Genomic DNA, 22807 nt, shown 5'->3' on the forward strand with positions numbered 1-22807 from the left:
TTGCCCCAGCACTCAGTCCTTTCTCACCTCTTCCTTAGAGGGATGAAGGCATGGGATATCAGGATGGGGCCTTTGGCAAGGATAAGATGGCACTTTGAGCCAGATTTAGCCACAGCAGCTTCCAGGATTCACCTTTTACTTGGGCTCACATGAGAAAACAGCCCCAGAGAGGATGAATCTGCACATGTTGCTAATTTTTCCTCCTTGTGGTTGAATTTCATGACATCTCATCCTTTCAAAAATCTTCTAAGCTATCGTTCAGGTTATTCAGGATCCACTGTTCGTACAGCTTAACCCTCTCTTTGCTCCTGACCCTATTGCATCCCATAGAGGATGTTCCTGTTTTAAAATGAGCAGTTGGGAGAAGGATGCTGAGGGAAATGCTTTAGATAAGTAGGCAGGCAGTGCTGATTAATGAATGGGCTATCAAAACATCTTTATTTCTTCTTATTTGACACTTTCCCCCTTTGTTCTCCTTTCTTCTGTCCATTTCTAGCTTCTTCCCCTCATTTTCTTCAGTTTTCATCATCTGCTTGGCCATCTGTGCCTCCCCACTCCCTTTCCTCAGAGCTTCTCCAAAGCAGAATAATGTTTCAGTAACTCCTGGATTTTGTCTGCAAGCCCCGAGCCTTTTCTGAAGGTCCAGGGCAGAACAAAGTGCTTCAAACATGGTTTGGAATATTTGACACAAATGATTCTCATGTGACACCTAGAAAAGTCCCCCCAGCTGCCCTCTTGACTTCAGAACAGCTGTTTTAGGAGAAATACATAAAGGGGACTTTTACAGTGACCTATCTTAAGTGCCCACCCTAAGATTGAATTATCCCAGTTTTTCAATGCTAATTTTCAACTGTTAACAGTGTGTTTTCTGACTGAGGACTGAGCTAAACAGAGCTGCAGTGTTTGGGTTAGGCTGAAGGTGGAAATTCTTTATGGTTTGGGCTCTTGGCCTTGGCACAGCACCCCGGGGTCCTGCTTGGGGCAGAGAGACCCTGAGGATCTGTATGGCCATTAAAGAAAGCAGGAATAAACACTGCATTTCTACCTATCATTGGTGCTGCTGAGCGGGGGGGAGCTGGGCTGGCTCTGGGTCCTGACCCTGTTTTCCTCTTTCCCTGCCCAGAAAATGAGTTTCGGGGTGAGCTGCTGAGTCAGAGGTGGACGTGTGGAGAGAAGATCAGCAGCTGCGAGGGAGCTGCCGGCCTGCGCGGCGCACGCATCAAGGTGAGCACACGAGCACAGGCACTTTTAGGGCAGTGACACCCCTACCCCAGGAGCTGGCCATGGGACGAGAGCCACACGAGCTCCAGCTCCTTCTGGCCAGCTGCTCCTGGGGGAACGGAGCCTTTCTGCTGCCCACAAAGTGACGGGCAGGACTTGGGAATCTCTGTCCTCTTGCTGCAGCCAAACCTCCTGTATAGTGAATATGGGCAGGGAGGGCTTCCAGCTGCCAAAGTTTGGCTTGGAGTCCTGATATTTAAATCCTGGCCTTCCTCTCCGGTGCCATCCTTCAAGGGTGGCTCGGATCTGGGTATTTAGGTCACTCCCATGCCTGTTAAAATAGGCCCTTTCTCCAAGGCACCGGCTGGTCGGAAGGAGCCCCTTGAACACCAGGTGAAGCTGTGGTGCCTTTGGAGGGGACAAGCGAGTCATTCATCCCCACCGGGACCCTGGACAGCTCCTGGGGCTCCACACAGCCACTCATTTACTGCTGCAGCTGTGGCTGATGAAAGGGGTACAGCCAAGGCTGTCAAACCTCCCGGCAGATTCACTGCCAGCAGATTAGGAAGCTTTAATTAAGCAGAGAACTGGGCTGTTCACTGCACAAATGGTGCTTCCTGTCCTATTTTGGCCTCTCTGTAATCAGGCACCGTCTCCAGTAAGTGGATGGACCCACCTGGGTGATGAGGAAGCTTCCTTGGGTGACTGATGTTACCAACTCTTCCTGTATCCCTAGATAAACCAAACCCTGGGAAAACTCCAAACCAGCAAAAATCCACACTTAAAAGCATCCTTCTTCACTAACAAGCTGTCAGCTGCATGCAGGTGTCGCCAGGAAAGCTCACACCTTCTTAGAAAGCAGAGTAAGCAGTTGTTGCTATATTTAAAATGAGCTCAATTAAAGCTTTTCTATTGAACCTGCCAAATAAGCACTTAGGTTAGATTTAATAAGATTGTCGTATGTTAATAAAGTAATGATTACAAAAGGTAACATTCCCAGTACCTGGCGCTCATCTGGTGCTCTGTCTCTAACAAGCACATCACGAATATTAACCATTTCTTGCAAGCCTCAGCTCTGCTTATCTGTGTTTTATCTGAGTGCCTGGCTCAGCAGTGAGAGGAGGGGATGGGGAGGGGGAGTCTGAAGGGAGCCTGGATATTGTGCAAGTGTGCAGCTCTCTTACCTCACAGGGGAGAGGTCCTGATCACTCTCTAACCTTTGGATCTGCATTGTGTGCACATGCTTGCACTTCTCTGTGTGCTCATAAATATATATTGTATTTAAATGTAGTTTTTCATGTCAGTCACAGCTCGTAATCCACAGGATGTACAGCGGTGAAGGACAATGGGATGTGGGGCACGTTTACTTATTTATTTTTGCCTCTAAAGAAGTCCAGGCATGGGATAAAATTTCCCATGACAGGTTTGAAATGAGATCTCTGCAGTGCTCAGGAGAGCTGATCTCTGCATGGAGCCTGGACGCTGCTGCCAGCTTTCATCCAGACCACTGTGTCTGGTGGCAAAATGAACCTTTGCCTCCCAAATCCCTATTTTCCTGTGCCATTGGGATCTAGCTGGGAGGCAGCTGAATAGCAGGCAGGGTGCTGGTGAGGGCTGACTGCTGTCAGGACAGGTAGGGTGGATGGTGGTGGGGCCACCAGAGCCTATCCCTGTTGTCCCCTCGCAGAGATGCATCTCAGCAATCCCCTCACATTGTGCCACTCAAGGATAACCTCATGGAAAAGGCAGCTGGCTTATCACAGAGCTGGAAAACAATGAGATTGAAGAACTACAATTTTTTTCCCCCCTCCTCTCCTGGCACGAGAGCCGTCGGCACGCACAGAGCCACTTGGCGTTGGGATTGCGCGTTGTAGCACTTCCCAAGAGTCGAGAGGAAGGTGTGTGTCAACTCCAACCACGGCCTCTGAAATCAGCCAGCCCGATGCTGGGCTGGCAGCGCTGTGGAGGCAGCAGTGCAGCTGTGCCTGTGTCAGACGTGATGCTCTGGAGCAGCTTTTCTGCTCCGCTTCCCTCGAGTGCGGAGGATGCCGCTGCCACCGCGGCGGAGCAGCAGCAGCGCTCGGGAAGCGCTTCACTCGCAGCGCCGGGTGATTCTGGGGGGGCTGGACCCTTTCTGCAAATGCAAAGTGACAGCAGGGCTTCAGGAGGATGTTTGTGACACAGCTGGAGTGTCAGATTCGAGGTGGGTACATGCTGTGGGTTTGCATCTCGACATGTCAAGGCAAAATCCTCCCCCCTCCCCAGCTCCGAGCCTGGGAACGCCGTGCAGGGTGTCCTTTCCTGGAAGCAGTCAGAGCAAAAGGCAGAGGAGAGCTTATTCAGCTGAGAACAAGACTCACAATAGGTGGAACGTCAGTGGGATTTAAATCAAGCAGCTAGGAAGACCCTAAAGGAAGAAGAGGGAAAAAAAATCCACCTAATCTCAGACTGTGGTTATAAAATAGCAGCTGGGAGCTACTATTGAACCTTTTTTAAAAAGTAGAGGCACACTGTTGATCAAGAGTATTTCTTCCTTCATCACCCCTTTTTTATTTATTTTAAAAATTCACAGCTAGAGAAGGCCCACCAGGACAAAATTCTCCTCATTTTCTGCAATGAACAAAGATGCCATGGCACTTTATAGAGAGGAAAGAGGAGAAATTTGGAGAGCCAGACCCAGGTGTCTCCACCTGTGTTCAGCCTGCAACAGCAAAGGAGGAATTCCTCGTAAGAAACAAAAGGGAGGAAAAATCAAGATGGGCCATTCAAACCCATCTCACTGAGAGGCAGTTTTGCTCCCTTTTCCCTTGAGGAGCTAAAGAAGGGACTCTTTGGATCTTCAAGAGGGGAAGAACCAAGAAGAAAACCCCTTTTCAACAATTCTGTAGGAAAAAAAGTCATTTATTCTGGCATTTTCTTTCTGCTGCTAGGCAAATATAAGTTGGGGGGGGGTTTAAAAACTAAAAATAGAGGCAGTGTGTGTCTGTCTGTCCCTCTAAATCTCAGATGCTGCTTCTTGCAATTGGCATTTTGCTACATCTACAAAGAAGCACTGATGGAAGCTCTGCTGCCTTCAGTGTAAAATAAATATTCCTGCTGAATCCTCACCTCCCTTTGTCCAGCTGAAGGGTTTTTCAGCATGTTTATTTTCTCTGAGCTCCGTGGTGCTCTTGAATACATATAAAGTATTACTGCTGACCGGGGGGAATTTCAGCAGGGCCTTTAATGGCAGATTTGCATAGAGCTGTCGAAGCCCAGGCACACCTGGGCATCAGCACGTGCTGGGCTCCCAGTGGGTTTGTGTTCTGTTATGTTCCTTGGGCTTCCAGTGGAAAGGAAATGTGTATTAAGACAAGAAGGAAGAAGAAAATGTCAACCCTGTAGGTACTCCATAAAATGAAACTTCAGATCCGTGCTGTATTGCTGTCATGGCAGCAGAACAAGACCTGGATTGTAAAATCTGGCTGTTAAAATTTTTGCTGTGCTTGGGTTAAACTCTTTTTCAAGTTTATCTGTCTGAACATCATTGATTTAAGTCTGCAGCATTGGCAGATTTTCATTATAACTTGTATTCTGTTCATGTCAGGGATCTCCTTAGTGCAGGGTAAACAGCATAGGGGACATTTCTTACTTTTAGAGAGAAAAGAGGGGAAAAAGGGAAACATAGAGATGAAGTCACGTTCCCAAGGTTACCCTGACTACCACTGATCTGAATCCTGAAGGGAGTACCCTGAGACCCAGCAGAGGGTCCTTGCCTGTAGTGTTGGGCTAGGAAACTTGGTAGATGATGATTTTAATTTAATCTTAGAGATAACCCATGGTGAGGAGGTGTGGAATAAACTTCTGTCTTTTCAGACAGACTAATGTGCTTGTGACTGGCATCTGGCAGCAATAATTTATTTGCAGGTTTCCTTTTGGGCTGCTTTGTTTTCATTCAGAGTTAAAGCAATAAGACTGAAATCCAGACAGCTCCTCAGCCTGGCTGTTACGTGAACAAGAGAGAGACCTATTGAAAATAGCCTGTCGGTCTCCAGGACTGCAAACATGCACTGTGTGACCTGAAATTTCACATTAAAATGATCTGTCTAGAGGGCTTCTGGCTGAGAAGGCAACAATAAAGGACGATGGTTTCATGTAACCTTCCTGCATCTGAGCCTGATATCACAGAGGCTCCAGAAGCACAGCCAGGGCTCTGCCAGTTGTTTAGGTTGCCTGGGAGGAGCAGGGGCTGAGCTCTGAAATGGATCTTATTCCTGTTGTTTCTGCACTTTGGAGGGAAATGAGGATTTTTGAGGATGATCCTGATGTTGTTTAAGCTAAAAAAAGTATACTGATGGTAGAAAACAGAATCTGGGAGCACGGAGCCCACCCCATCCTGACGGTGATGTTAGTGAAACATTATAAATACACAGCAGTGAGGCTGTGTCAGAGTCTCTAAACAAGTAATGGGGTCTTCCCTATGGAGAAAACTCCCAATAATCTAGAAATTTGGAGTTGGATTGTTTTGGTTTGTTGCTGTTATTGTTTTTAGTTTTGGCTTTTTTTAATGTTTTTTTTTTTTTTTTTTTAGAATAGTCCAAACAAGGCAGCCTATTTGGCTTTTCCCTTCCTTGCTCCTTAGCAAGGTTGGGTCCCTTCCAGCCCTGCAAATTCTGTGACTCTGTGGGTCTGTCCCTGCCTTAGGTGGCTCCTGTCCCCTTTGTCCCTGTGGGGACTGAATCTGCTCCTGCCTTCCCAAGGTGTTTGATCCTGGCTTGGAAGAGGAATGGGAGGCAATGGGAGGAATTGCTCTGAGGTGTTCTGGTTTAGTGAGGAGCCTGCATGCCAGCTCACATGATATTTAACTCCCAAAGACAAATGTGACCTGAAATGGGATCTCACCTATTTATAGATAAGCAGTTTGAGCCCGTCCCACCTGTCTGGCTAAGAAAAATGAAATTTTGCTTTGCTTTTCCATGCTGTCTGTGTGGGTCCTGGCCCCTGCCAGGCACTGCGCACAGCCTGACCTCCTCCACCCCTTTGATCTGCAGGAAACCCATATTGCCTGCTCACCACCCCAACACACACCAGTTCCCCGTGAGGATAGTCAAAAAAGGAATAAAAGAGAGAGGAAAAAAAAGCAAGAAAAAGCCCTCTCTGACATTCCTGTTGGTTGGAGGCTCCCGGCAACCCAAGGTGCCGTTGCGTTGGCGGCGTGCGGCGGCATCAGGGAGCGAGCTCAGCGCGCGCCGGCGTTGGAGGCTCATAAATGTAATGAAGTCCCTGTGACACCTGCTCCTCTCCACACTTTAAACGGGAGCCATTGGTCCGCAGGGAACTGGGGCTTTAAAAATACAAATTATAGTAATTGTCTGCTGTGTTATTGGGAAGATCGTAATAAACGTGGAGCACAACACTGCCATGCCATGAGCTGAATGCTGACAGGATGCATAAATTGCTCCGGGTTTTGCTTTGCCTCATCCCTCATTCCCCCCCCCACCTAATTTTTTTTTCTTCTTTCCTCTCCAACCCCCCCATCTAACGAATCATTGCATGATAACATTGAATTTCTGGAAGGTGGCAGTGTGAAGGATAGAGTCACTTGGGGAAAACTTCATCCTTCCTCTGAAGGGTTTTTAGCTGTGATGCCCCAAGGGCTGGAGACCTTGGTCCCCTCTCCCTGCCTGCCCCACAGCCTCCCTCCCTCTTTGCTGCTCCCAAACCTCAGGGAAAGCACCAAGCAGTGCCTCCTTTGAGGGTAAGGAGCCCTGGCCTTTCTGCTGGGAATTGGGAGTAGCATTCCTCAAGATGTTTTTAGGGTGCAAGTAGGGATCCAGCAGCACATACCCTACCTGCACCATCCCTACTGCCAATGCAGCAGCACATGATCTACGTGCATGTCCCTTCCTGCCCCTGGACCAGAGAGAGCAGAGCTGGTGTCCCTGCTCTGTCAGGGGTGCTGGAGCCATGGAAACTCCTCATTTAGGAATGATACAGGAGCTGCTTTGTTCCTTCTCTAACTGGGCCTGTAGAGGATATTCCAAAGAGAGTTGGTTTTTATTATGTCAAGTCCCACTTGTAAATGGTTCTTTCATCTCCTTTTCTCTCTCCTTGTAATCTCTGGAGGAATGCCCCACATGGTAATGCTGCAGTAAAACCCAAATTGCCTTCCCAACCTTAGCAGTCTCTGATCCCCTGCCCTGCTCACAGCCCCATCTTGCCATTCCCCCTTGGCATTTACTGCCAAACACTCCTGCCTGCAGAGACAGCATCTGTGTCAAGAGTGAGATGGAAAACAGTTCTTTGACCACTTCAGCAGCTCCTCTGACAACTTTAATGAAATTCCATTTGCATCATTCCAGCCATGCCACGGAGGTCCCTGCTTTCCTGCTCCCACCTCCAGGCACTGCCTGGTTTCAAAGGTGCTGTACCCCAGAGGTGACTGCACTTCAGACTTCTGCTACCTTGTGGCATGTGGTGATGTTTAATTAATATCCAGAACTTTGAAGTCCCTGACGTTACTTATTCATGCCCGTGTTCCCTGCAGATCTCGTGTTTGATGTCCACGTTGTGAGTTATTTAGATGCAGTCATCTTTGTGGCAAATTTAGGCAGAGAGGAGAGGTTGTTCTTTAGGGCACTTGTGAAAAATTGCTCTTTTCAGGCAGGAGATCAGCTCATACACATACTCAGAGATTTCTGATTCTGTGTTGGCATTCCACCCAGGTGCTCACAGCAGTTCTGTGCTGTAAATCCAGAGAAATCAGCTCTGTCCTTAACAAGGGTTATCTCATGCACAGCCAGCACATCTGGATGTTGGTCCCTCTGTGCTACTCAACAGACAAAGTCCTTCCTGTGTCCCTGGATGTGGGAATTGATTTAAAATTGCTAAATCTGCGCACTGTGGGTTGAACAACACCATTAAGGTAAGAAGCCTCTGTCTCAAAAACATGGGAAAGGTTTCCCAGCCACCCACAAAGTGACAACCACATACGAACTTGTCCTTTAATGATGATTTTCTGGTTAACTTTCAGTAATGATTTTTTTCTTTCTGTTGCAGATGAGTTTAGAAAATGATGATAAGAGAGCACGCACGCGATCCAAGTCTATCCGAGGTGAGTGGGAGCACTGGGCTGTGCAGAACTCAGCTCCCTGCACTTCCCTTGTTCCAAATAGGCTTTGGTTTTTCAAGTCCAGGCTTAACTCTTCAAGTTATGCTCACTACCCCTGCCTCAACTCCACTGAAATTTATCTAAAAAAAACCTGCAAAAGTCCCAGCCACAAAATTTTATAGGTCCTTATCATACTTAACGCTCATTCTCTACACTCAGATGAAGGAAAATAACAAGCAAGTAAGGAAAACAAGCTGAAGCAAATAAGGAAAAAAAGCCCCCGTGCCTGCTTTGCTGTAGGGGATGGCAATCAGTGGAGCTTCAGATCAGCTCCCAGGGCTTTCATCAGGCTCATTCTGCCAGCGGCTTTGAAGTCACACATCTGAGAGTGCCTGGCAGAAGTAGCTCATGCTGGAGAAGCAAATGGGCCATGCCCCGGCAGGGATGGGAGGACAAACAACTGGTTAATGCAAAGGTTGATTGTGATTTATTTCCGGATTAGAAACAAAAACCAAAAAAAACCCAACCGAAAACAACAAAAAACCTGAAATTCTGTGCATGTTTTCTCCCTGGGAGAATCAAGAGGCTCTGATAGAGGTCAGGGTGTCACCTCAGGTAGTACCATAGCCATGGGTGGTGGTTACAGACCAGCCTCTATATCCTTTGGTTCATTTTTGTGGCTGGAGATGTGACAAGTGACAAAGGTGGCTGGAAGTGAGGAACCAATAAGGTTGGAAAGGTGTGATGGCTGCAGGGACTGCAGCTTCATCCTACAGCTCGGCTGGGCCACCTTCCTTTTGTCCTCACCTTCCTTCTTCCTTGCACTTTACACCATCTGCACCTTCTAAAAGCAAAACCAAACCCAGATGTTGCCAGCTGCGTTGAACCGAGCTTGTATATTTGGATTTTATTGCTTTGTTGCACATACACAAAGGTGCTTGTTCAGGTTGCAAATGAGAGCGCCCTGATTCTATTTATTTTCTCACACCCTGCCTTTTCCACACTTGAATCTGGGTTTCTCGATGTGAAAAGGTAATTTATTGTCTGCACCCTGGGACTCGTCACTGCCTCCAGTTTGTTGAAGCTTGTGAGTCATCCCACTGGGAGCTGGATCCCAGGAAACCCAATTAGCTCAAACAAATTGAGCAAGCATGTTATGGTTTTTAGCCTGGGCAAATTTAGACTTGTGCTGAGGGATATTTTTTTTTCCTCCTCTTGATTATTTGGATTCCTGGCTGCATGTAAGGTTTCAGCTTCGATGTGAGGTTGTTGTGAGCAGTGAGAAACCCTCTTATTCACAAGTGGGGAGTAATCCCTAAAAATCCTACAAACTCTTGTTTACCTTATACCCCAAGAAACAAATCACCACCATATGTCTGAGCATTGTCAGGGACTTCTGCATCAGTCTGATGGGACAGGGAGAGGAGAAAAACGCTGGTGTTATAGAGGTGAATGTGACCATTGCAGGAAAACTGTTGTGAACTGTGAAATAAAAAAATTATGAGCAGCTTTATAGGGCAAAAAAGAGAGATGAAGGCATTAGAAAACTCAATCTTTTTTTAGAAGTGTTTGAGTTACATGCATGCATGTCAGAATAGTTTCATTGACTTCAAAGTCATCACGGATTCAAAGAACAGAGGTAGTCCCTGATGCTGCCAGTGTGCACTCACCTGCTTGAAAATCAGCACAGGCCTGAGGATTTACAAGGCAGGATTATAATTTGCTACAGGCTGGCATGTAACAAAGGACAGCAGGATAAATTGGCTCTTTCTTTTCCAAATGGGATGTCCGGGGAGGAAATAGAAACTCAGTTGCTGGCAAGAGAGCTTCAGTCCTGGGCGGGGTGGGCACCTCTGGTTTGTTTCTGACTTTGTGTTTGTTTCCATTGCTGCATCCTGCCCTTTGCCCAGTGCCCACGGAGCTCATCGGCCAGGAGGTGAGGTAAGGACCCTGCTCCTCCTCGGCCATGGGAGGGATGGGGGGACACATGGTGGGACTGGCTTGAGAGAAGCCCCTGGGCTGGGAAACCTGGGTGAGAGGAGCAAACCCATGGGGCTAATGGGGTCTTGCTGGGGGGCTTCTATTGGTGCTTGTGTCCAAGTCCCCAGGGTACCACTAGACAACACATCAGGGGAATCACAGAGTTAAAGAAATAAACTGCAGCTCTGGATGAATGACATTAGACTGGAGAGCCTCCAGCCATCTGCTGTCCCACCCCAGATCTAAACCCCAGTCAAACCTAAAGCCCACAGTTTGTATTTCAGGATCACTGGGGACACCATCCTACTAAAGGGGTTTTTTTTCCACATATTTGTCATGTCACTTCTGGTGCTGGATGCACCTTCAGCCCCCTGTCCTCTGTTCAGTCACCGAGCTCCAGTTGTTACTCATTTAGCAGTGCTGGGATGCCAAGAGCAGCAGCCAAAGGAGCAGGAGCAGAGCCTGTGCATCCCTCCAGAGCTTCTCATTAGCTGTAACAGCCTCCCCCACCTGCAAGCTCCCACTGAACCTGGCACAGGGGCTTATGCCAGAGGTAGGAGCCTTTAACCTGAACAAGCACTAAGAGCAGGGGCTGCCTCTCCCTGCAGCCTCCCGCTTGTGTCAAAGAGTAATTGCACCTAAACCAACCCAATTTCAGAGCATTTTGCTCCTCCACTCTGGAGGATTACTCTGGAGAGCCGGGAGGAGCCAGCACTGGGCATGCCCCTTCTCCAACTTTTATTGCTGAACACTTGAGTGGAGGTGGTAATTGGAGCAGGTGACATATCTAAGGGGCAGGACAGAGTGCTCCACAAAGCCATCTCTGCAGCTGTCACCTAATTGCCTGAATAACTGGACGATTAATCGACTAATTGGAAGCAGGGCATCGTCTGCATAACAATAAGAAGCCCTTTTGTCAAGCAGATGAAGGCAGCAGAGAGGGGGAGAGCTGTTCCGTGCGGTGGCTCTTGAGGGATGGAGAGCAGCTTTAATAGACCTCAAAGCCCGTTTCCTCTTTCGGGACTCCTGCCAAAATACACGAAAAGTCCCCAGCGGAGAGTGGGGAGGGGAAGCCTGGCCCAGAGCATGTAGAGCATCACCTTTGTGCTGGTGGTTTTTAAAGGCATTCAATCAACAAAGTGAAGCCAGAAACATCCCAAATCGACACCTGCAAACCTCGATGCTGAACCACTCGTCTCTTTCCTACATACTTTTTATTGCAGGCCTCATTAAACCACATTAAAAATGGGGTGATGGATAATCTGCTTTTATTGATACAGGAAAACTTATAAAAGCCTGTAACATCTTCATCAGAGCTGCTCCTGTTTGCCATTGAATAAGGCCTTTTTCAGGCAAGTCACTGGTGACATGAACACTGCTCTGTCTTTTGGTGTGCAGTCACTGAAAGTGTGGCTGGGGCTGCTTGGGACAGAGCAGCCTCAGTCAGGCCTGAGGGCAATTAAAATTAAATAGACTTTTAGGTCATAAGCAGCAAAGAGGGAAGCTCCCTCTTCCAATTGCACATGTCAGTGGGATGAGATCTTGTTCTCTATGACCTCGAGTGCCCTGCTGGAGAAGGGACACCGTGCTGTCAGGCCAGACCCCAGGTGTGGTAGGGCTGGGGCTGTGTGTGGATGCCAGAAGAGCTGGGAGGGAGCCATGCCACAAGAGGTGGCACTGGAGGATGTGCAGCATCACGGGTTCAAGCCTGGTCACAAGCCAAGGGGACAGCAGGAAGGGGGGACTTTTCTGGAGGAGCCATGAGGGGCAACTTCCACCTCCCCAGAGCACTGTGTCCCCTTAGGGGATGTGGTGCCACCAATTGCCCTCTCAGCGTTTGCCTTGCTAACCTAAAGTTAGTCTCCCTGAAGGAAGGATTCCTACACTCCTGACAGCTCAGCAGCACTGTCCTGCCCAGGTTTTTTTGGTAGAATTATAATTTTTGAACACAAAGATCTGACTTGTATCCTAGGGAGTTGAACCATTAATAACCCACCAGTGTTCCCAGAGCTGCTGCACCCATTAGTGCACCCAGACCCTCTGTGTCTTCAGCTTTCTGGGAGGAGAATCGGAGTCCCTAGAGCCTGACTTGGCACTTGATGCTATTTAATGTTGTCCCACGTCTTTTACTCTGAGAATAACAGCCTGGCCAGATCCCCTCTGGGCTGGCAATGCCTTCTCCCTTTGCACTGTCATCAAGAGATTTCATTAGCGCTTCCAGCTTCCCAGGCTGAGGGTGATACAGTGCTAAATGAGGTTATTAATCCTACACGACTCCAGAATTCCTCAGACATCAGGCAAGTCACTTGGGCATCCTATAATCAATGTCATAATCTGGTTTTGCCAGAAAATGTTTGCTTTAATGCTTCTTATCTGGAGCCCTTACAGCTCCTGAAGCTGGGACTAATTACCCCTGCAGGGGAGGCGCGTGGTCCCGTGCAGGGATGCTCAAGTGAAGGCAGCAGTGGCTGTGAGCGGGCTCAGAGCTCCCTGCAAGCCTTTAACTCATTCTCTTCTGCAGAGCAGCAAGAAAAAAATTGCAGATGACATCTAGTCATCTAAATCCGTTCCATTCCCCCGAAAACCAGGTTTTGAGGATTTTAGTCCTGGGGATCTGCATCCAACGTGTCTGGCTAAAGCCTCGTTGATAAAATCCCAGTTTGTTCTTCCCCAAAACACACACATTTCTTACTGTAAGAGGCATCAGTTCCCTGACAAGCCACCAAATAAGGGAAAATCCCATGTTTTCCTCCCGAGAGAAAGAAAAACTGGAGAGCAGTAGCGGGAAGGCAGAGTGCAGTAGCTATCTGCCTTTAAAAGCTTGCTCTCACACATGCAAATCTTTAATTAAACATACTCATAAAACTATAGCAAACTGTTCATCTAATTAAATGGGGTGAGTAATTTCATTAGTTTTTAGCAAACTGCAAGGCTGCTCTCCTGCCCTCCTCCCTTGGAATTCAAAGGGACAAACGGAACTATTTGAAGGAAATGAACTTTCTGTTTGCAGTTTGCTTGTTCCGTGGGCACAGGACCTGTTTAACTGACTGTGAATTATACAATCCTAATTAATTCTCTGAGTCTTCTTGCTGTTCCTGATGGTTGTTTGTTTCCCTCCCAAGCTGTCCAACCCCAGGCTGCAATGGCTCAGGACACATCCGTGGGAAGTATGCGAGACACAGAAGGTGAGGTGGGGTTGAAGGAAGTGGGGATGGGAAAAAATGTGAGCAACAGAGCCAAACGCAAGTGTTCACTGGAGAAAGTCTGGTTCAGAGCACCAACCCAACTTGTGTGTCCCAAATCTTTTTGTCTCTGGCTCTCCATCAGTCTCTAAGGGATCCCAGGTGGATCTGCTTCTCCAGACTCACAGCAGCCTTCTTTTAGACCCCAAACTTGGCCAGAAATGCCTGACCTGTCTGTCTAGGGTTGGTGGGAGCTGCTGATGGGCAGAGATTTTGGTCTGCCTGGCGCCTCTATGGATGGGGAAGGCAAATGAGAACACGCTGGCTGCCTTGGAGGTCATGGAAGCCTTAACTGAGGGTTTTCATCACCCCATGAAGAGCAAAATTGGAGCAGTTGGTGGGTGTGTCCCAGGGGCTGGTTCTGCATCCTGTGCCTGGTTTAATGGTGCCCATCACCAGTATTAGTCCTGGGATGCCACATCCCAGCATTTGGGTGCTGATATCTGGGAAAAAAAGTGGATGTAGTTACACAAAGTCAAGGTCTAAGAGCACATGTAGCCACAGAGGTTAAACCAGCTAAAAGTCTGGGGTGCTGGATGATTTTTCTGGTTGTATTTGTCTTACTTACTTTTGCCTAACTGGTTGGATTGAGAGGTAGCCAGGCATTTCTCGCTCAGCAATGCCTCCTCTCTGCTCCTTGATCCCGTCTGCAGTTTACAAAGCTGCCCTCTAGCCAAGAAGAGGAAACTTCAGGATGCTGAGGCCGAACATCTGGTGTCCAAGAGGAAATCCCATCCACTCAAACTGGCCTTGGATGAAGGCTACAACGTCGACAGCGATGGCAGCGAGGAGGCCGAGGCCAAGGAGGAGTCAGGCTCCGACGAGTCGGAGGGGATGCTGGAGGAGGACGAGGCAGAGGCGATGGAGCAGGAGGAGACCCGCAGCCCCGAGGCAGCAGAAGGTGCTTTATCATTATTGATTGCAGAGCTGTGCTCTGCAGATGAAGAAAGGGCAGGAAGTGTTAACAGCCAGGAGTTACAGCTCCTCTGAATGATGTACGGGATGGGTCCCTCAATTACCAGGGGACCCATTGTTGGGTAGAAGACAGTGGCAATGCTCTGGTTAAACTGAGAAGGCACAGTGCTCCAGTGTTTTAAAAATGAGAGCTTTTCCTTCAGGGATGCTCCCTAGGGAAGGACTCATGGAAAGCACAGAGAAGCTTGCTGTGTGGTGGGGAAGGCAGCCAGGGTCCCACACAGGTGCCATGAAGGGCTCAGCAGGATCCTCCTCCCTGGGCAGATCTGGCCACTATCCAAGAGCAGAGGAGTGGCAGGAAAAGGATATGGAGAAGGACATGGATTTTCAGCTGGGGTCCTGACACTGCCTTGCTCACTGGTTTGGAGCTCTGGCCTGGGGAGCACAGACATTAGGGGTGGCAGTGGGCAGATGGTACATCGGAGGCCCATGTGGAAATCCACCTTCCACCTGATATCCCCAAATTTAAGAAATCAGGATCCTCCAAAGGTGGAACTGCCAGACTCTGGTTTCAATTAAGTTTAAGCACAACAAAGTTGTATTTTATGAGTTTATATAATTACTTTCTTTGCCTCCTTTTTATTCCCTCTTCTTTTCTCTTCACCCTCCTTTTCTCTTTTACTCCTTTCTTCTTTTCCTCCTTTTCTCATTTTCTCACTTTTTTTTTGTTCTTTTTAATCTTTCTTCTCCCCTTCTTCTTTCTATTCCTTCTTTTCCCCCTTCAGAGAGAAGCCCAGCAAAATCAACCCACTATGGACAAAACACAGCAACAAGTACATCTGGGCCCAGCAAGGCCAACTACAGCAGCTACCAAGAAATAATCGCCAACTCTCTCCTAAACTTAGGCCAAATAGCAGAGGAAACCCTCGCCATCGAAGGGCAGCTGCCCGAAGCAGAGCTGCAGGGCTCCAAGCCAACATCCAACGTCGTGCATTTGGTCCATGAGGATGCAGGAGAGGAGTTGGTGGAGGAGGAGTGTGACAAGGAGATCATCATCCAGACGGAGGACGCGGAGGAGGTCATCGAGGTCACCAGCGAGCGCAGCAGCGAGTTGTGTCCAGAGCCCCGGGACGAGACAAACGGAGAGGAGTCCTGCAAACTGGAAAAGGCTGAAGCAGAAGAAGAGGATGAGGAGGATGATGATGAGGAGGATGATGAGGAGGAGGAAGAGGAGGAAGAGGACGAGGAGGAGGAGGAGGAAGAGGAAGAAGAGGAGGAGGACGAGGAGGAGGAGATGGCTCCTGAAGTGATCTGCGAGGAAGCACCTCACACTTCTCAGGACCCCCAGAAAAGCCACTGTGAGGGGCAGTTCAGCCCCAAGCCCGAGTACTCGGTCATCGTGGAGGTCCGGTCGGATGACGACAAGGACGACGATGCCCGCTCCCAGAAATCAGCCGTGACTGATGAGTCGGAGATGTACGACATGATGACCAGGGGCAACCTGGGGCTGCTGGAACAAGCCATTGCCCTGAAAGCCGAGCAGGTGAAAATCGTGCGGGAGCCCAGCCGGCTGCCAGGAGAGCATGTGAAGCACTTCCAGGTGGAGGACAAACAGAACAAACCGCTGGACAGCATCCGGAAGAGCTACTACGGCAAAGGTACGGGACAAACCTTTGTGTATCTCCCTCCTTCCCATCCCTGCTGGAAGAGCTGAACTTGTCTGCTCAGCACGGACTATCAGGCTGAGGTGGGGGGAGTTCCCAGCCCACAGGGGGAATTCAACCACAAATCCTCAATGCCCAAAGGGATGGGGACATCCTTGAGGTCAAAAGTGAATGCATAAAATGATGGTGTCCTCTACACTGTCACGAGGGTTCCCCCCTCTGAGTAGAGAAATTGCTTGGCTAAATTGTCAGTTAACCTTGAAAATTTCAGCCTGAGCTCAAGGGCTGGTTTAAAATCCAAGTGGGTTTTAAAGAAGTGGTAGGAGTCTAGCCACAGAAACATGAGGGCAGGGGCTTCAGCATCCCATGGCTCTGGGCCAGGCTACCTGCTCAGTCCCTGTGAGTGGCTCCATGCTCTGAGCTGTGTCAGTTCCTAAATTCATTTTGTTGACTTCAATTTTTGAAACTTCCAACTCCAGGGAAAAAAACCTCCAAACCCAAAGTTTTCCCCCTGCTTGACTGAAAAGGCAGTGAGAAGCATCCTCAGCACTTTCCACTTCTTCCCCTCCAAATCCACTAACCTGCTTCCCTTTGCCCTTTCCTCACAATCCTTAGATCCTTCAAGACCCGAGAAGCGAGAAATCAAATGTCCAACTCCTGGCTGCGATGGGACTGGACACGTCACGGGACTTTACCCCCACCATCGCAGCCTCTCTGGTTGTCCGCACAAAGACAGGATCCCCCCCGAGAGTGAGTACATGGTGGGATACCAAGGGCTGCTTCAATTACCCTGGAGCCTCATTTTCTTGGCGGAATTCCTCAAATGATATGGATTTTATGACCGAGTCCCTAGACTAAGTCTGATGTTATTCCATGGAGTATAACAAGAGCTTTTGGCGTGGGATGGTGTTTTTCCAAGTTGAACCCAGATGCTGTTATCCACCAAAGTGTTATCACTAATCACAGGAAACATGAAGGGGATTTACTTGGAAGTCCTGTCCTTCTTAAAGGATTTTTAGCACCATCCTGTGGAGAATGAGATCCCTTCTCTGAAAATCAAAGAGGGGCTTTATAAACGCCTGCCCATCTCCAGAGGTGTGTTAAGCAGTTCCCATCTTTACACTGGAAGTCATATATTTTTCCCTACTTGGGACATCATGTTGGAAAAAAAGGGACATTATTCTTCCTTGCTGTCCAAATATGTTGCCATGCAGGAAGGAAGAAGAATGAGTGATTTAGGAGGTGCAGGATTGCTGAGTCTCCTGTGTCCTAATCACTGCAAAATTCCCAAACTGCTACACCAAGATTCACCTATTCTACAGAAAATATTTATCATCCTCATAACAGATTTTTGTATATACATATGCACAGAGAGAGATTGTATTTCCACCTCTCTACCAGCATCCTAAATAGCTTTCCCTGTATAGATACATAAAAATCAATGTTGTATGTTTACGATAATGGCATAATAGACCAAAAGAAAGAGGAGTCCTTCCTTATCAGTAATTTCAAAGGTTGCAGACCTGACATAAACACAGAGCTGGAAGAAACAAGGAGAAACTACAGTTATCTTCACAGGCTGGAATGCAAGCAAAAATATTAATAAATAACTAACACAAGCTGTGGGCTTTATAAAAGCTTGCAGATCAAATTATTTTCTTTACTTCTAGAGGTCAGCGCTGCAGGAAGCAATAATCCTGAAGATTAAAAATAAAAAAAAAATCAAACAAAGACTAGTCCTAAGGATAAAAGCAGAGCTACAACTTCAATCACTTAAAACTACCTGAAACTGGAGACCTGGTTCCAAAACAGGGGTGGAGAGGAGGGGCTGGGTGGGGGAAACTGGATTGCAATCAGAAAATGGGGAGGTTGTGTGCGGAGATGCTAACCTAGTGCTAACCTGGGTACCACTGCCTTGTAAATCTTTTATTCTTTTATTTTTTCCCTCTGCAAACTCTAATTATAGCATTTCACATTCCCTGATTTCTAGGAAACCAGCGTACAAGGCTTGATGATTTTCTCTTTTTTTTTTTTTTTTTTTTTCTCTCTGATTTTTATTAAGTTGTTTTTCTTTCCCTTCCCTTCTCCCCTTCCCCTTCTTGCTCTGAAGTCCTGGCGATGCACGAGAACGTGTTGAAGTGCCCCACGCCCGGGTGCACAGGACAGGGTCACGTCAACAGCAACCGCAACACGCACAGGAGGTACCGGCTTTGGCTTCTCCTTACACAGGCACGGGGTGACAGGATGGGGGAATGGCTTCAAAATGGCAGAGGACAGGGTTAGAGTGGGAGAAATTCTTCCCTATGAGAGTGATGAGGCCCTGGCACAGGTTGTTCCATCTCTGGAAGTGTTCAAAGCTGGGTTGGATGGGGCTTGGAGCAACCTGGGATATTGGAAGGTGTTCCTGTTCATGGCTGGGGGGTTGGGATGAGTTGAGCTTTAAGGTCCTTTCCAATTCAAATCATTCTGTATCATTCCATGATTCTGTGTTGATGAGGTGCAGGGTGAATTTGTCTTGTTTATTGAACTTCTTCAGTGTGGAGGAAGAAAACACTTTTCTCACAGGCTCAGTGTCCATGAAATGAAGGTTTTTGTACTCATTCCTCATGCTTGGTTTCCTTCTCTCTTTTTCTTCTCCTTCAAAAAAAAAAAAAACCCAAAAAAACCAACCAACTCCCACAGTTTATCTGGGTGCCCCATTGCTGCTGCTGAGAAATTAGCCAAATCACATGAAAAGCAACAAACCCAGGCTGGTGATCCTGCAAAGACCAGCTCCAATTCTGATCGGATACTCAGGTAAGGGGGACAAGAAGGCTCAATTCCATGCCCCCACACTGCCCCAGCCCTCTGTACCCTGCCACGCTCCCAGGAACAGCAGCCACAGCTCCAGCTGTATCTTGATACTGCTGAGTCCTGTTATTATGATCATAGGTCTCGCCAAGGTGGGGAGATATTTAATTGATGATCCCAGGGAGAGCATTGAGGACAATGAATTGCTTCTGTAGCATCAATTAATGCTGAGGCTACAGGCCAAAGGGTTTTAGCAGTGCAGCAGAAGGCACTTGTGCCGATTGCTCCGCAGCACAAACTGCCAGCGAGGGCTGGTTATTATATCAGCATTATAAGAAGGGTGGGCTCGGGGAGGGGGGAGGAGGAAGAGATTTGGGCTACAGACAAATCACTCCATGGCAGTTGTGCATTAAAGTGCACCTGCTTTTCTTCCTTGGCCCACAGGTTTCAGAGGAGAGGAACCTGCCACTCATTTCCAAACCAGTCACATTAATTTTGATACTTTGCCCATCTCTCTCTTCCCGGGAGAAAGGGCTGTCTCCCATTAAGGATGTCCCTGATAGATGCTGGCTTCCGTAGCTGATGTGATTCATGAGGCTACAGATGGATTGGAATATGGTTGGTTATTTTGCAACGAGAGCAGGATAAAAACCACAGTGTGAGCCCTGAGCAGCCCTCCCACAAAGGCATCGAGCTCTGATTCATTTATTTATTTGCTCCCCAGGACTGCTGAGCACCCTGGTGCTCCAGCTCTCACTACTTTGGAAAGGCCATTTAGAGCCATTACTTATTTATTTGCAGCAGAGCCCGCGCCGAGCGCTCTGAGCGCATCACGAGGACGGTCCATGCTCCAAGGAGCTCCCGCTCCGAGGACTCTCTGGTAGAAAGAGGTCACGGGAAGGAGAATAACAATAGACCATTTATATACAATTTATATGCAAGACAAATTGATTCATGATAGGCAGCCCCGTAGCAGCAGGTCTCAGGAGGGGCTGAGGCAGGGGAGAGGCCCTGGTGCCTCTGCAATGAACCTGCAGCAGGGAGCTGAGCTGAACTGGGCTCCTCATGCCCTTGTGTGCCACCCTGTGTCATGGGTCCCAGGAGGGAGTTATTGACCAAGTTTGTTCTCTTCTGGAAAATGCTGCCACACCATGACAGCCTGCAAGACCATTGTGCTGGATGAGGCTGACAAGTCGATGTTTTGCTTAAAAAGAGGGGAAAAACAATGAAGGTGGAAAAGGATAGAAAAAAATAAAACTGGAGGCTGTGAGATCCGAATCAGATCTTGTGAGGGAGAGCAAAAGGGCTGTCACTGCCTCCTTGTCCCCAGGAAGCCTTTAGGAAGAAGGTGTAGCTGTGCCCCCATTGTGTCTGGTCTCCTCTCAAGAGTCACCTCATCAAGGAAAAAAAGAAATAATTGCTGTTTGTTGTTTCATCCTCAGGCCTATGTGCTTTGTGAAGCAACTGGAGATCCCTCAGTATGGAAGCTACAGGCCCAACATGGTCCCAGCAACCCCCCGGGCCAACTTGGCCAAGGAGCTGGAGAAGTACTCCAAGGTCACCTTCGATTATGCAAGTTTTGATGCTCAGGTTTTTGGCAAACGCATGCTTGCCCCAAAGATTCAGACTAGCGAAACCTCACCTAAAGCCTTTAAATGTAAGTTGGGAACAGGGATGGACTTGGTTTTTGCATTTTCTGTCTTAGCATGTTGTGAGGCTCTTGGGATTGTGGCTTTGGGGTGATGGGAGACTCCTGGTGCAGAGGTGTTGGACCCTCCTGGGATGGGGAGGGTAAGGTGGGTCCCAAGGTGGGCACCTTTGACAGTCAGGGGAGTCCATAGCTGCTGGGAAAGCTTTGTTTGGAAGACAGTCTCTTTGGCTTCAGCTTTGGGAAGAATTGTGGTGGGAACATTAATCTGAGTGATGTCTCGAGATAGGATAAGCTACACAGTTGTCCTCAGTTGGTCCCCATTGCTTTGCAGCTCATATCTATTGATCTGGCTTTCCTCATCTAGCTAAATGGATTACAGTTTTCTTCTCTTCCATCTTATATATGACCCATTCCCCCCATTTGTCTTCCTTGCCACGCTCTGCTCTCCAGCTCTACCTATCGATCACCCACCTCTGTCTTCCACCTCGTTCCTATCAGAGCCACCCACCTCTGCTCTGTTCTGAGGACTTTGCATTGTTTATAGCTCTGGGTGAAAATGAAATGGCTGAATAAACCCTGAAGGGTCAGGCTGCCAAAGGCAAGAGGCACACTGCATGGGGATGCAGTCCTTGCAAATGTGTTATTTGACACTAACTGTGCACCTCAAGACATTTTTTTGAGGGGCAAAACAAAATATCTAGGAGCCCAGTTTGTAGAAGTCAGCAGCCTCAAGAGGGCTTTCTGTCTGGCTAATCCCACTTCCACAATCCTGTTTAATCCTGATGCAGCTGCTCTCTAAAAAGTGCTCATACTTGAAAGCATCCCGGTTGTTGCACTACAATGGGAGCGCTCTTTATTACAGTACTAAATCTGTACAGGATCAGACAATGAAATTGGATGGAGGCCAGAGAGCACAACTGCCACTGTCATCCTGGGTTAGGGCTGATGGAAAAGTAATTTGTTTCCCAGTACAAGTGATTCTCTCGCTGAATAGATTGTGTTATTTGCAATATTAGCAAAGAATTTTCAGGGTAATTGTACTGACAAAAATAATTCCAGCAGACCCACTAGGATAATCCTTTCTATTTTTTCTCATTGCTTATTTCACTAATTTGCTGATTGCGAGTCTATTAGTGGTAGAAATACTTATGAAATGGAAAAGCATCGCTGAGCCTACGGTGTGAAATTGAAATTGGCATCTCCCGATCCTGGATATTGTCAGGTTGGGTTGGCGAATACTCGCACCCTGCCTCAAAGACACGGATTAAACTGGACAGGAAAACAAGCAGCCAGACACAAGAATAACGATGTGGGCAAGCCTCCAATGAGTTAATCAAAGCGACAGGATGAATATGATTGCCAATCATAGCAGGGAAATCTGCTCCTTTCACTGAGAACTTATTTTAAAGAGATCTTCATCCAGAGGGATTTATATTCTCCCGCATGCATGTGTGTAACTCCCATTAATGTCAATATGCATTATATACGCACGCAACGAGGAAGAAAGCAATGCTAGGGAAGATTAGTATTTTATAGTGTCTTATATTACGAATTTGTAATGGGAATAATGAAATCACTTTGCTCCGTGTCTGCATCAACTAAGGTTGGCTTTGTTTTGCCATGATCAGGCCAAAGCTTGTGAGTCTTCCCTGGGTGAGCCTCCCACTAAAGTGGGGATGGTTTCCCTCAGAAAGAGCATGGTGGAATGAATTAAGGATTTGAAGGTTTTGATAATTGATTCAGAATACAATCCTATGAGTTCAGAATACAATCCTATGAGTGTTCTAAATCAGATGATCTTCTGTTTGCACCCACTGAAACTAGTGAGGGCCCCTAAATGGGATCAACTTCAAGTTTTATTATTAGGGAATTATTAGTTATTTATTAGGGAAAGTTTTGCTGCGCATCCACCCTGAGAAATACTTTCATTTCACAGCCTATGAAGAGAAATTGCCTCTCCAGGCTGGCTTTGCTGCTGCTGTGACATACAGGAGCAGAGCAGCAGTGTGGCTATGAGCAGCTGTGCAATAAATCCTGTTACTCTGGCATATTTAAATGATATGTCAGCTGTCAGAAAATCCATATTTCACCAGTGTCATCCTTGGAAGCTCATATTTTATGACCATGCTTTTTCTATTAATGTAATTTTATAAATTTAAAGCTTTCAAACATGCTACTAGAAATCTCCCTGTAAGGCAGCCCTGCAGATAAGTTATGGACAGAGAGAGAACAATAAAAAAAGAGTCAGAAAGCT

At 47.6% G+C, this 22807-nt stretch overlaps 1 protein-coding gene across 7 annotated transcripts in view; it reads left to right on the forward strand.

Annotated features, from left to right (window-relative positions):
- Positions 1-22807, forward strand: part of MYT1 (myelin transcription factor 1) — a 62962-nt gene that overhangs the window by 21655 nt on the left and 18500 nt on the right. For all 7 annotated transcript variants that reach the window (XM_021527284.4, XM_085558204.1, XM_085558205.1 and 4 more), the window contains exons 2-11: positions 1124-1224; positions 8260-8314; positions 10222-10252; positions 13414-13476; positions 14187-14434; positions 15234-16106; positions 16728-16862; positions 18223-18313; positions 18795-18908; positions 20345-20559. In XM_021527284.4, the coding sequence (XP_021382959.1) occupies positions 1124-1224; positions 8260-8314; positions 10222-10252; positions 13414-13476; positions 14187-14434; positions 15234-16106; positions 16728-16862; positions 18223-18313; positions 18795-18908; positions 20345-20559 (1926 nt within the window). The remainder of the gene's footprint in view (positions 1-1123; positions 1225-8259; positions 8315-10221; positions 10253-13413; positions 13477-14186; positions 14435-15233; positions 16107-16727; positions 16863-18222; positions 18314-18794; positions 18909-20344; positions 20560-22807) is intronic.

This window comes from Lonchura striata, chromosome 20 (genome assembly GCF_050655825.1).
Source record: "Lonchura striata isolate lonStrDom1 chromosome 20, ASM5065582v1, whole genome shotgun sequence".
Taxonomy (NCBI): domain Eukaryota; kingdom Metazoa; phylum Chordata; class Aves; order Passeriformes; family Estrildidae; genus Lonchura; species Lonchura striata.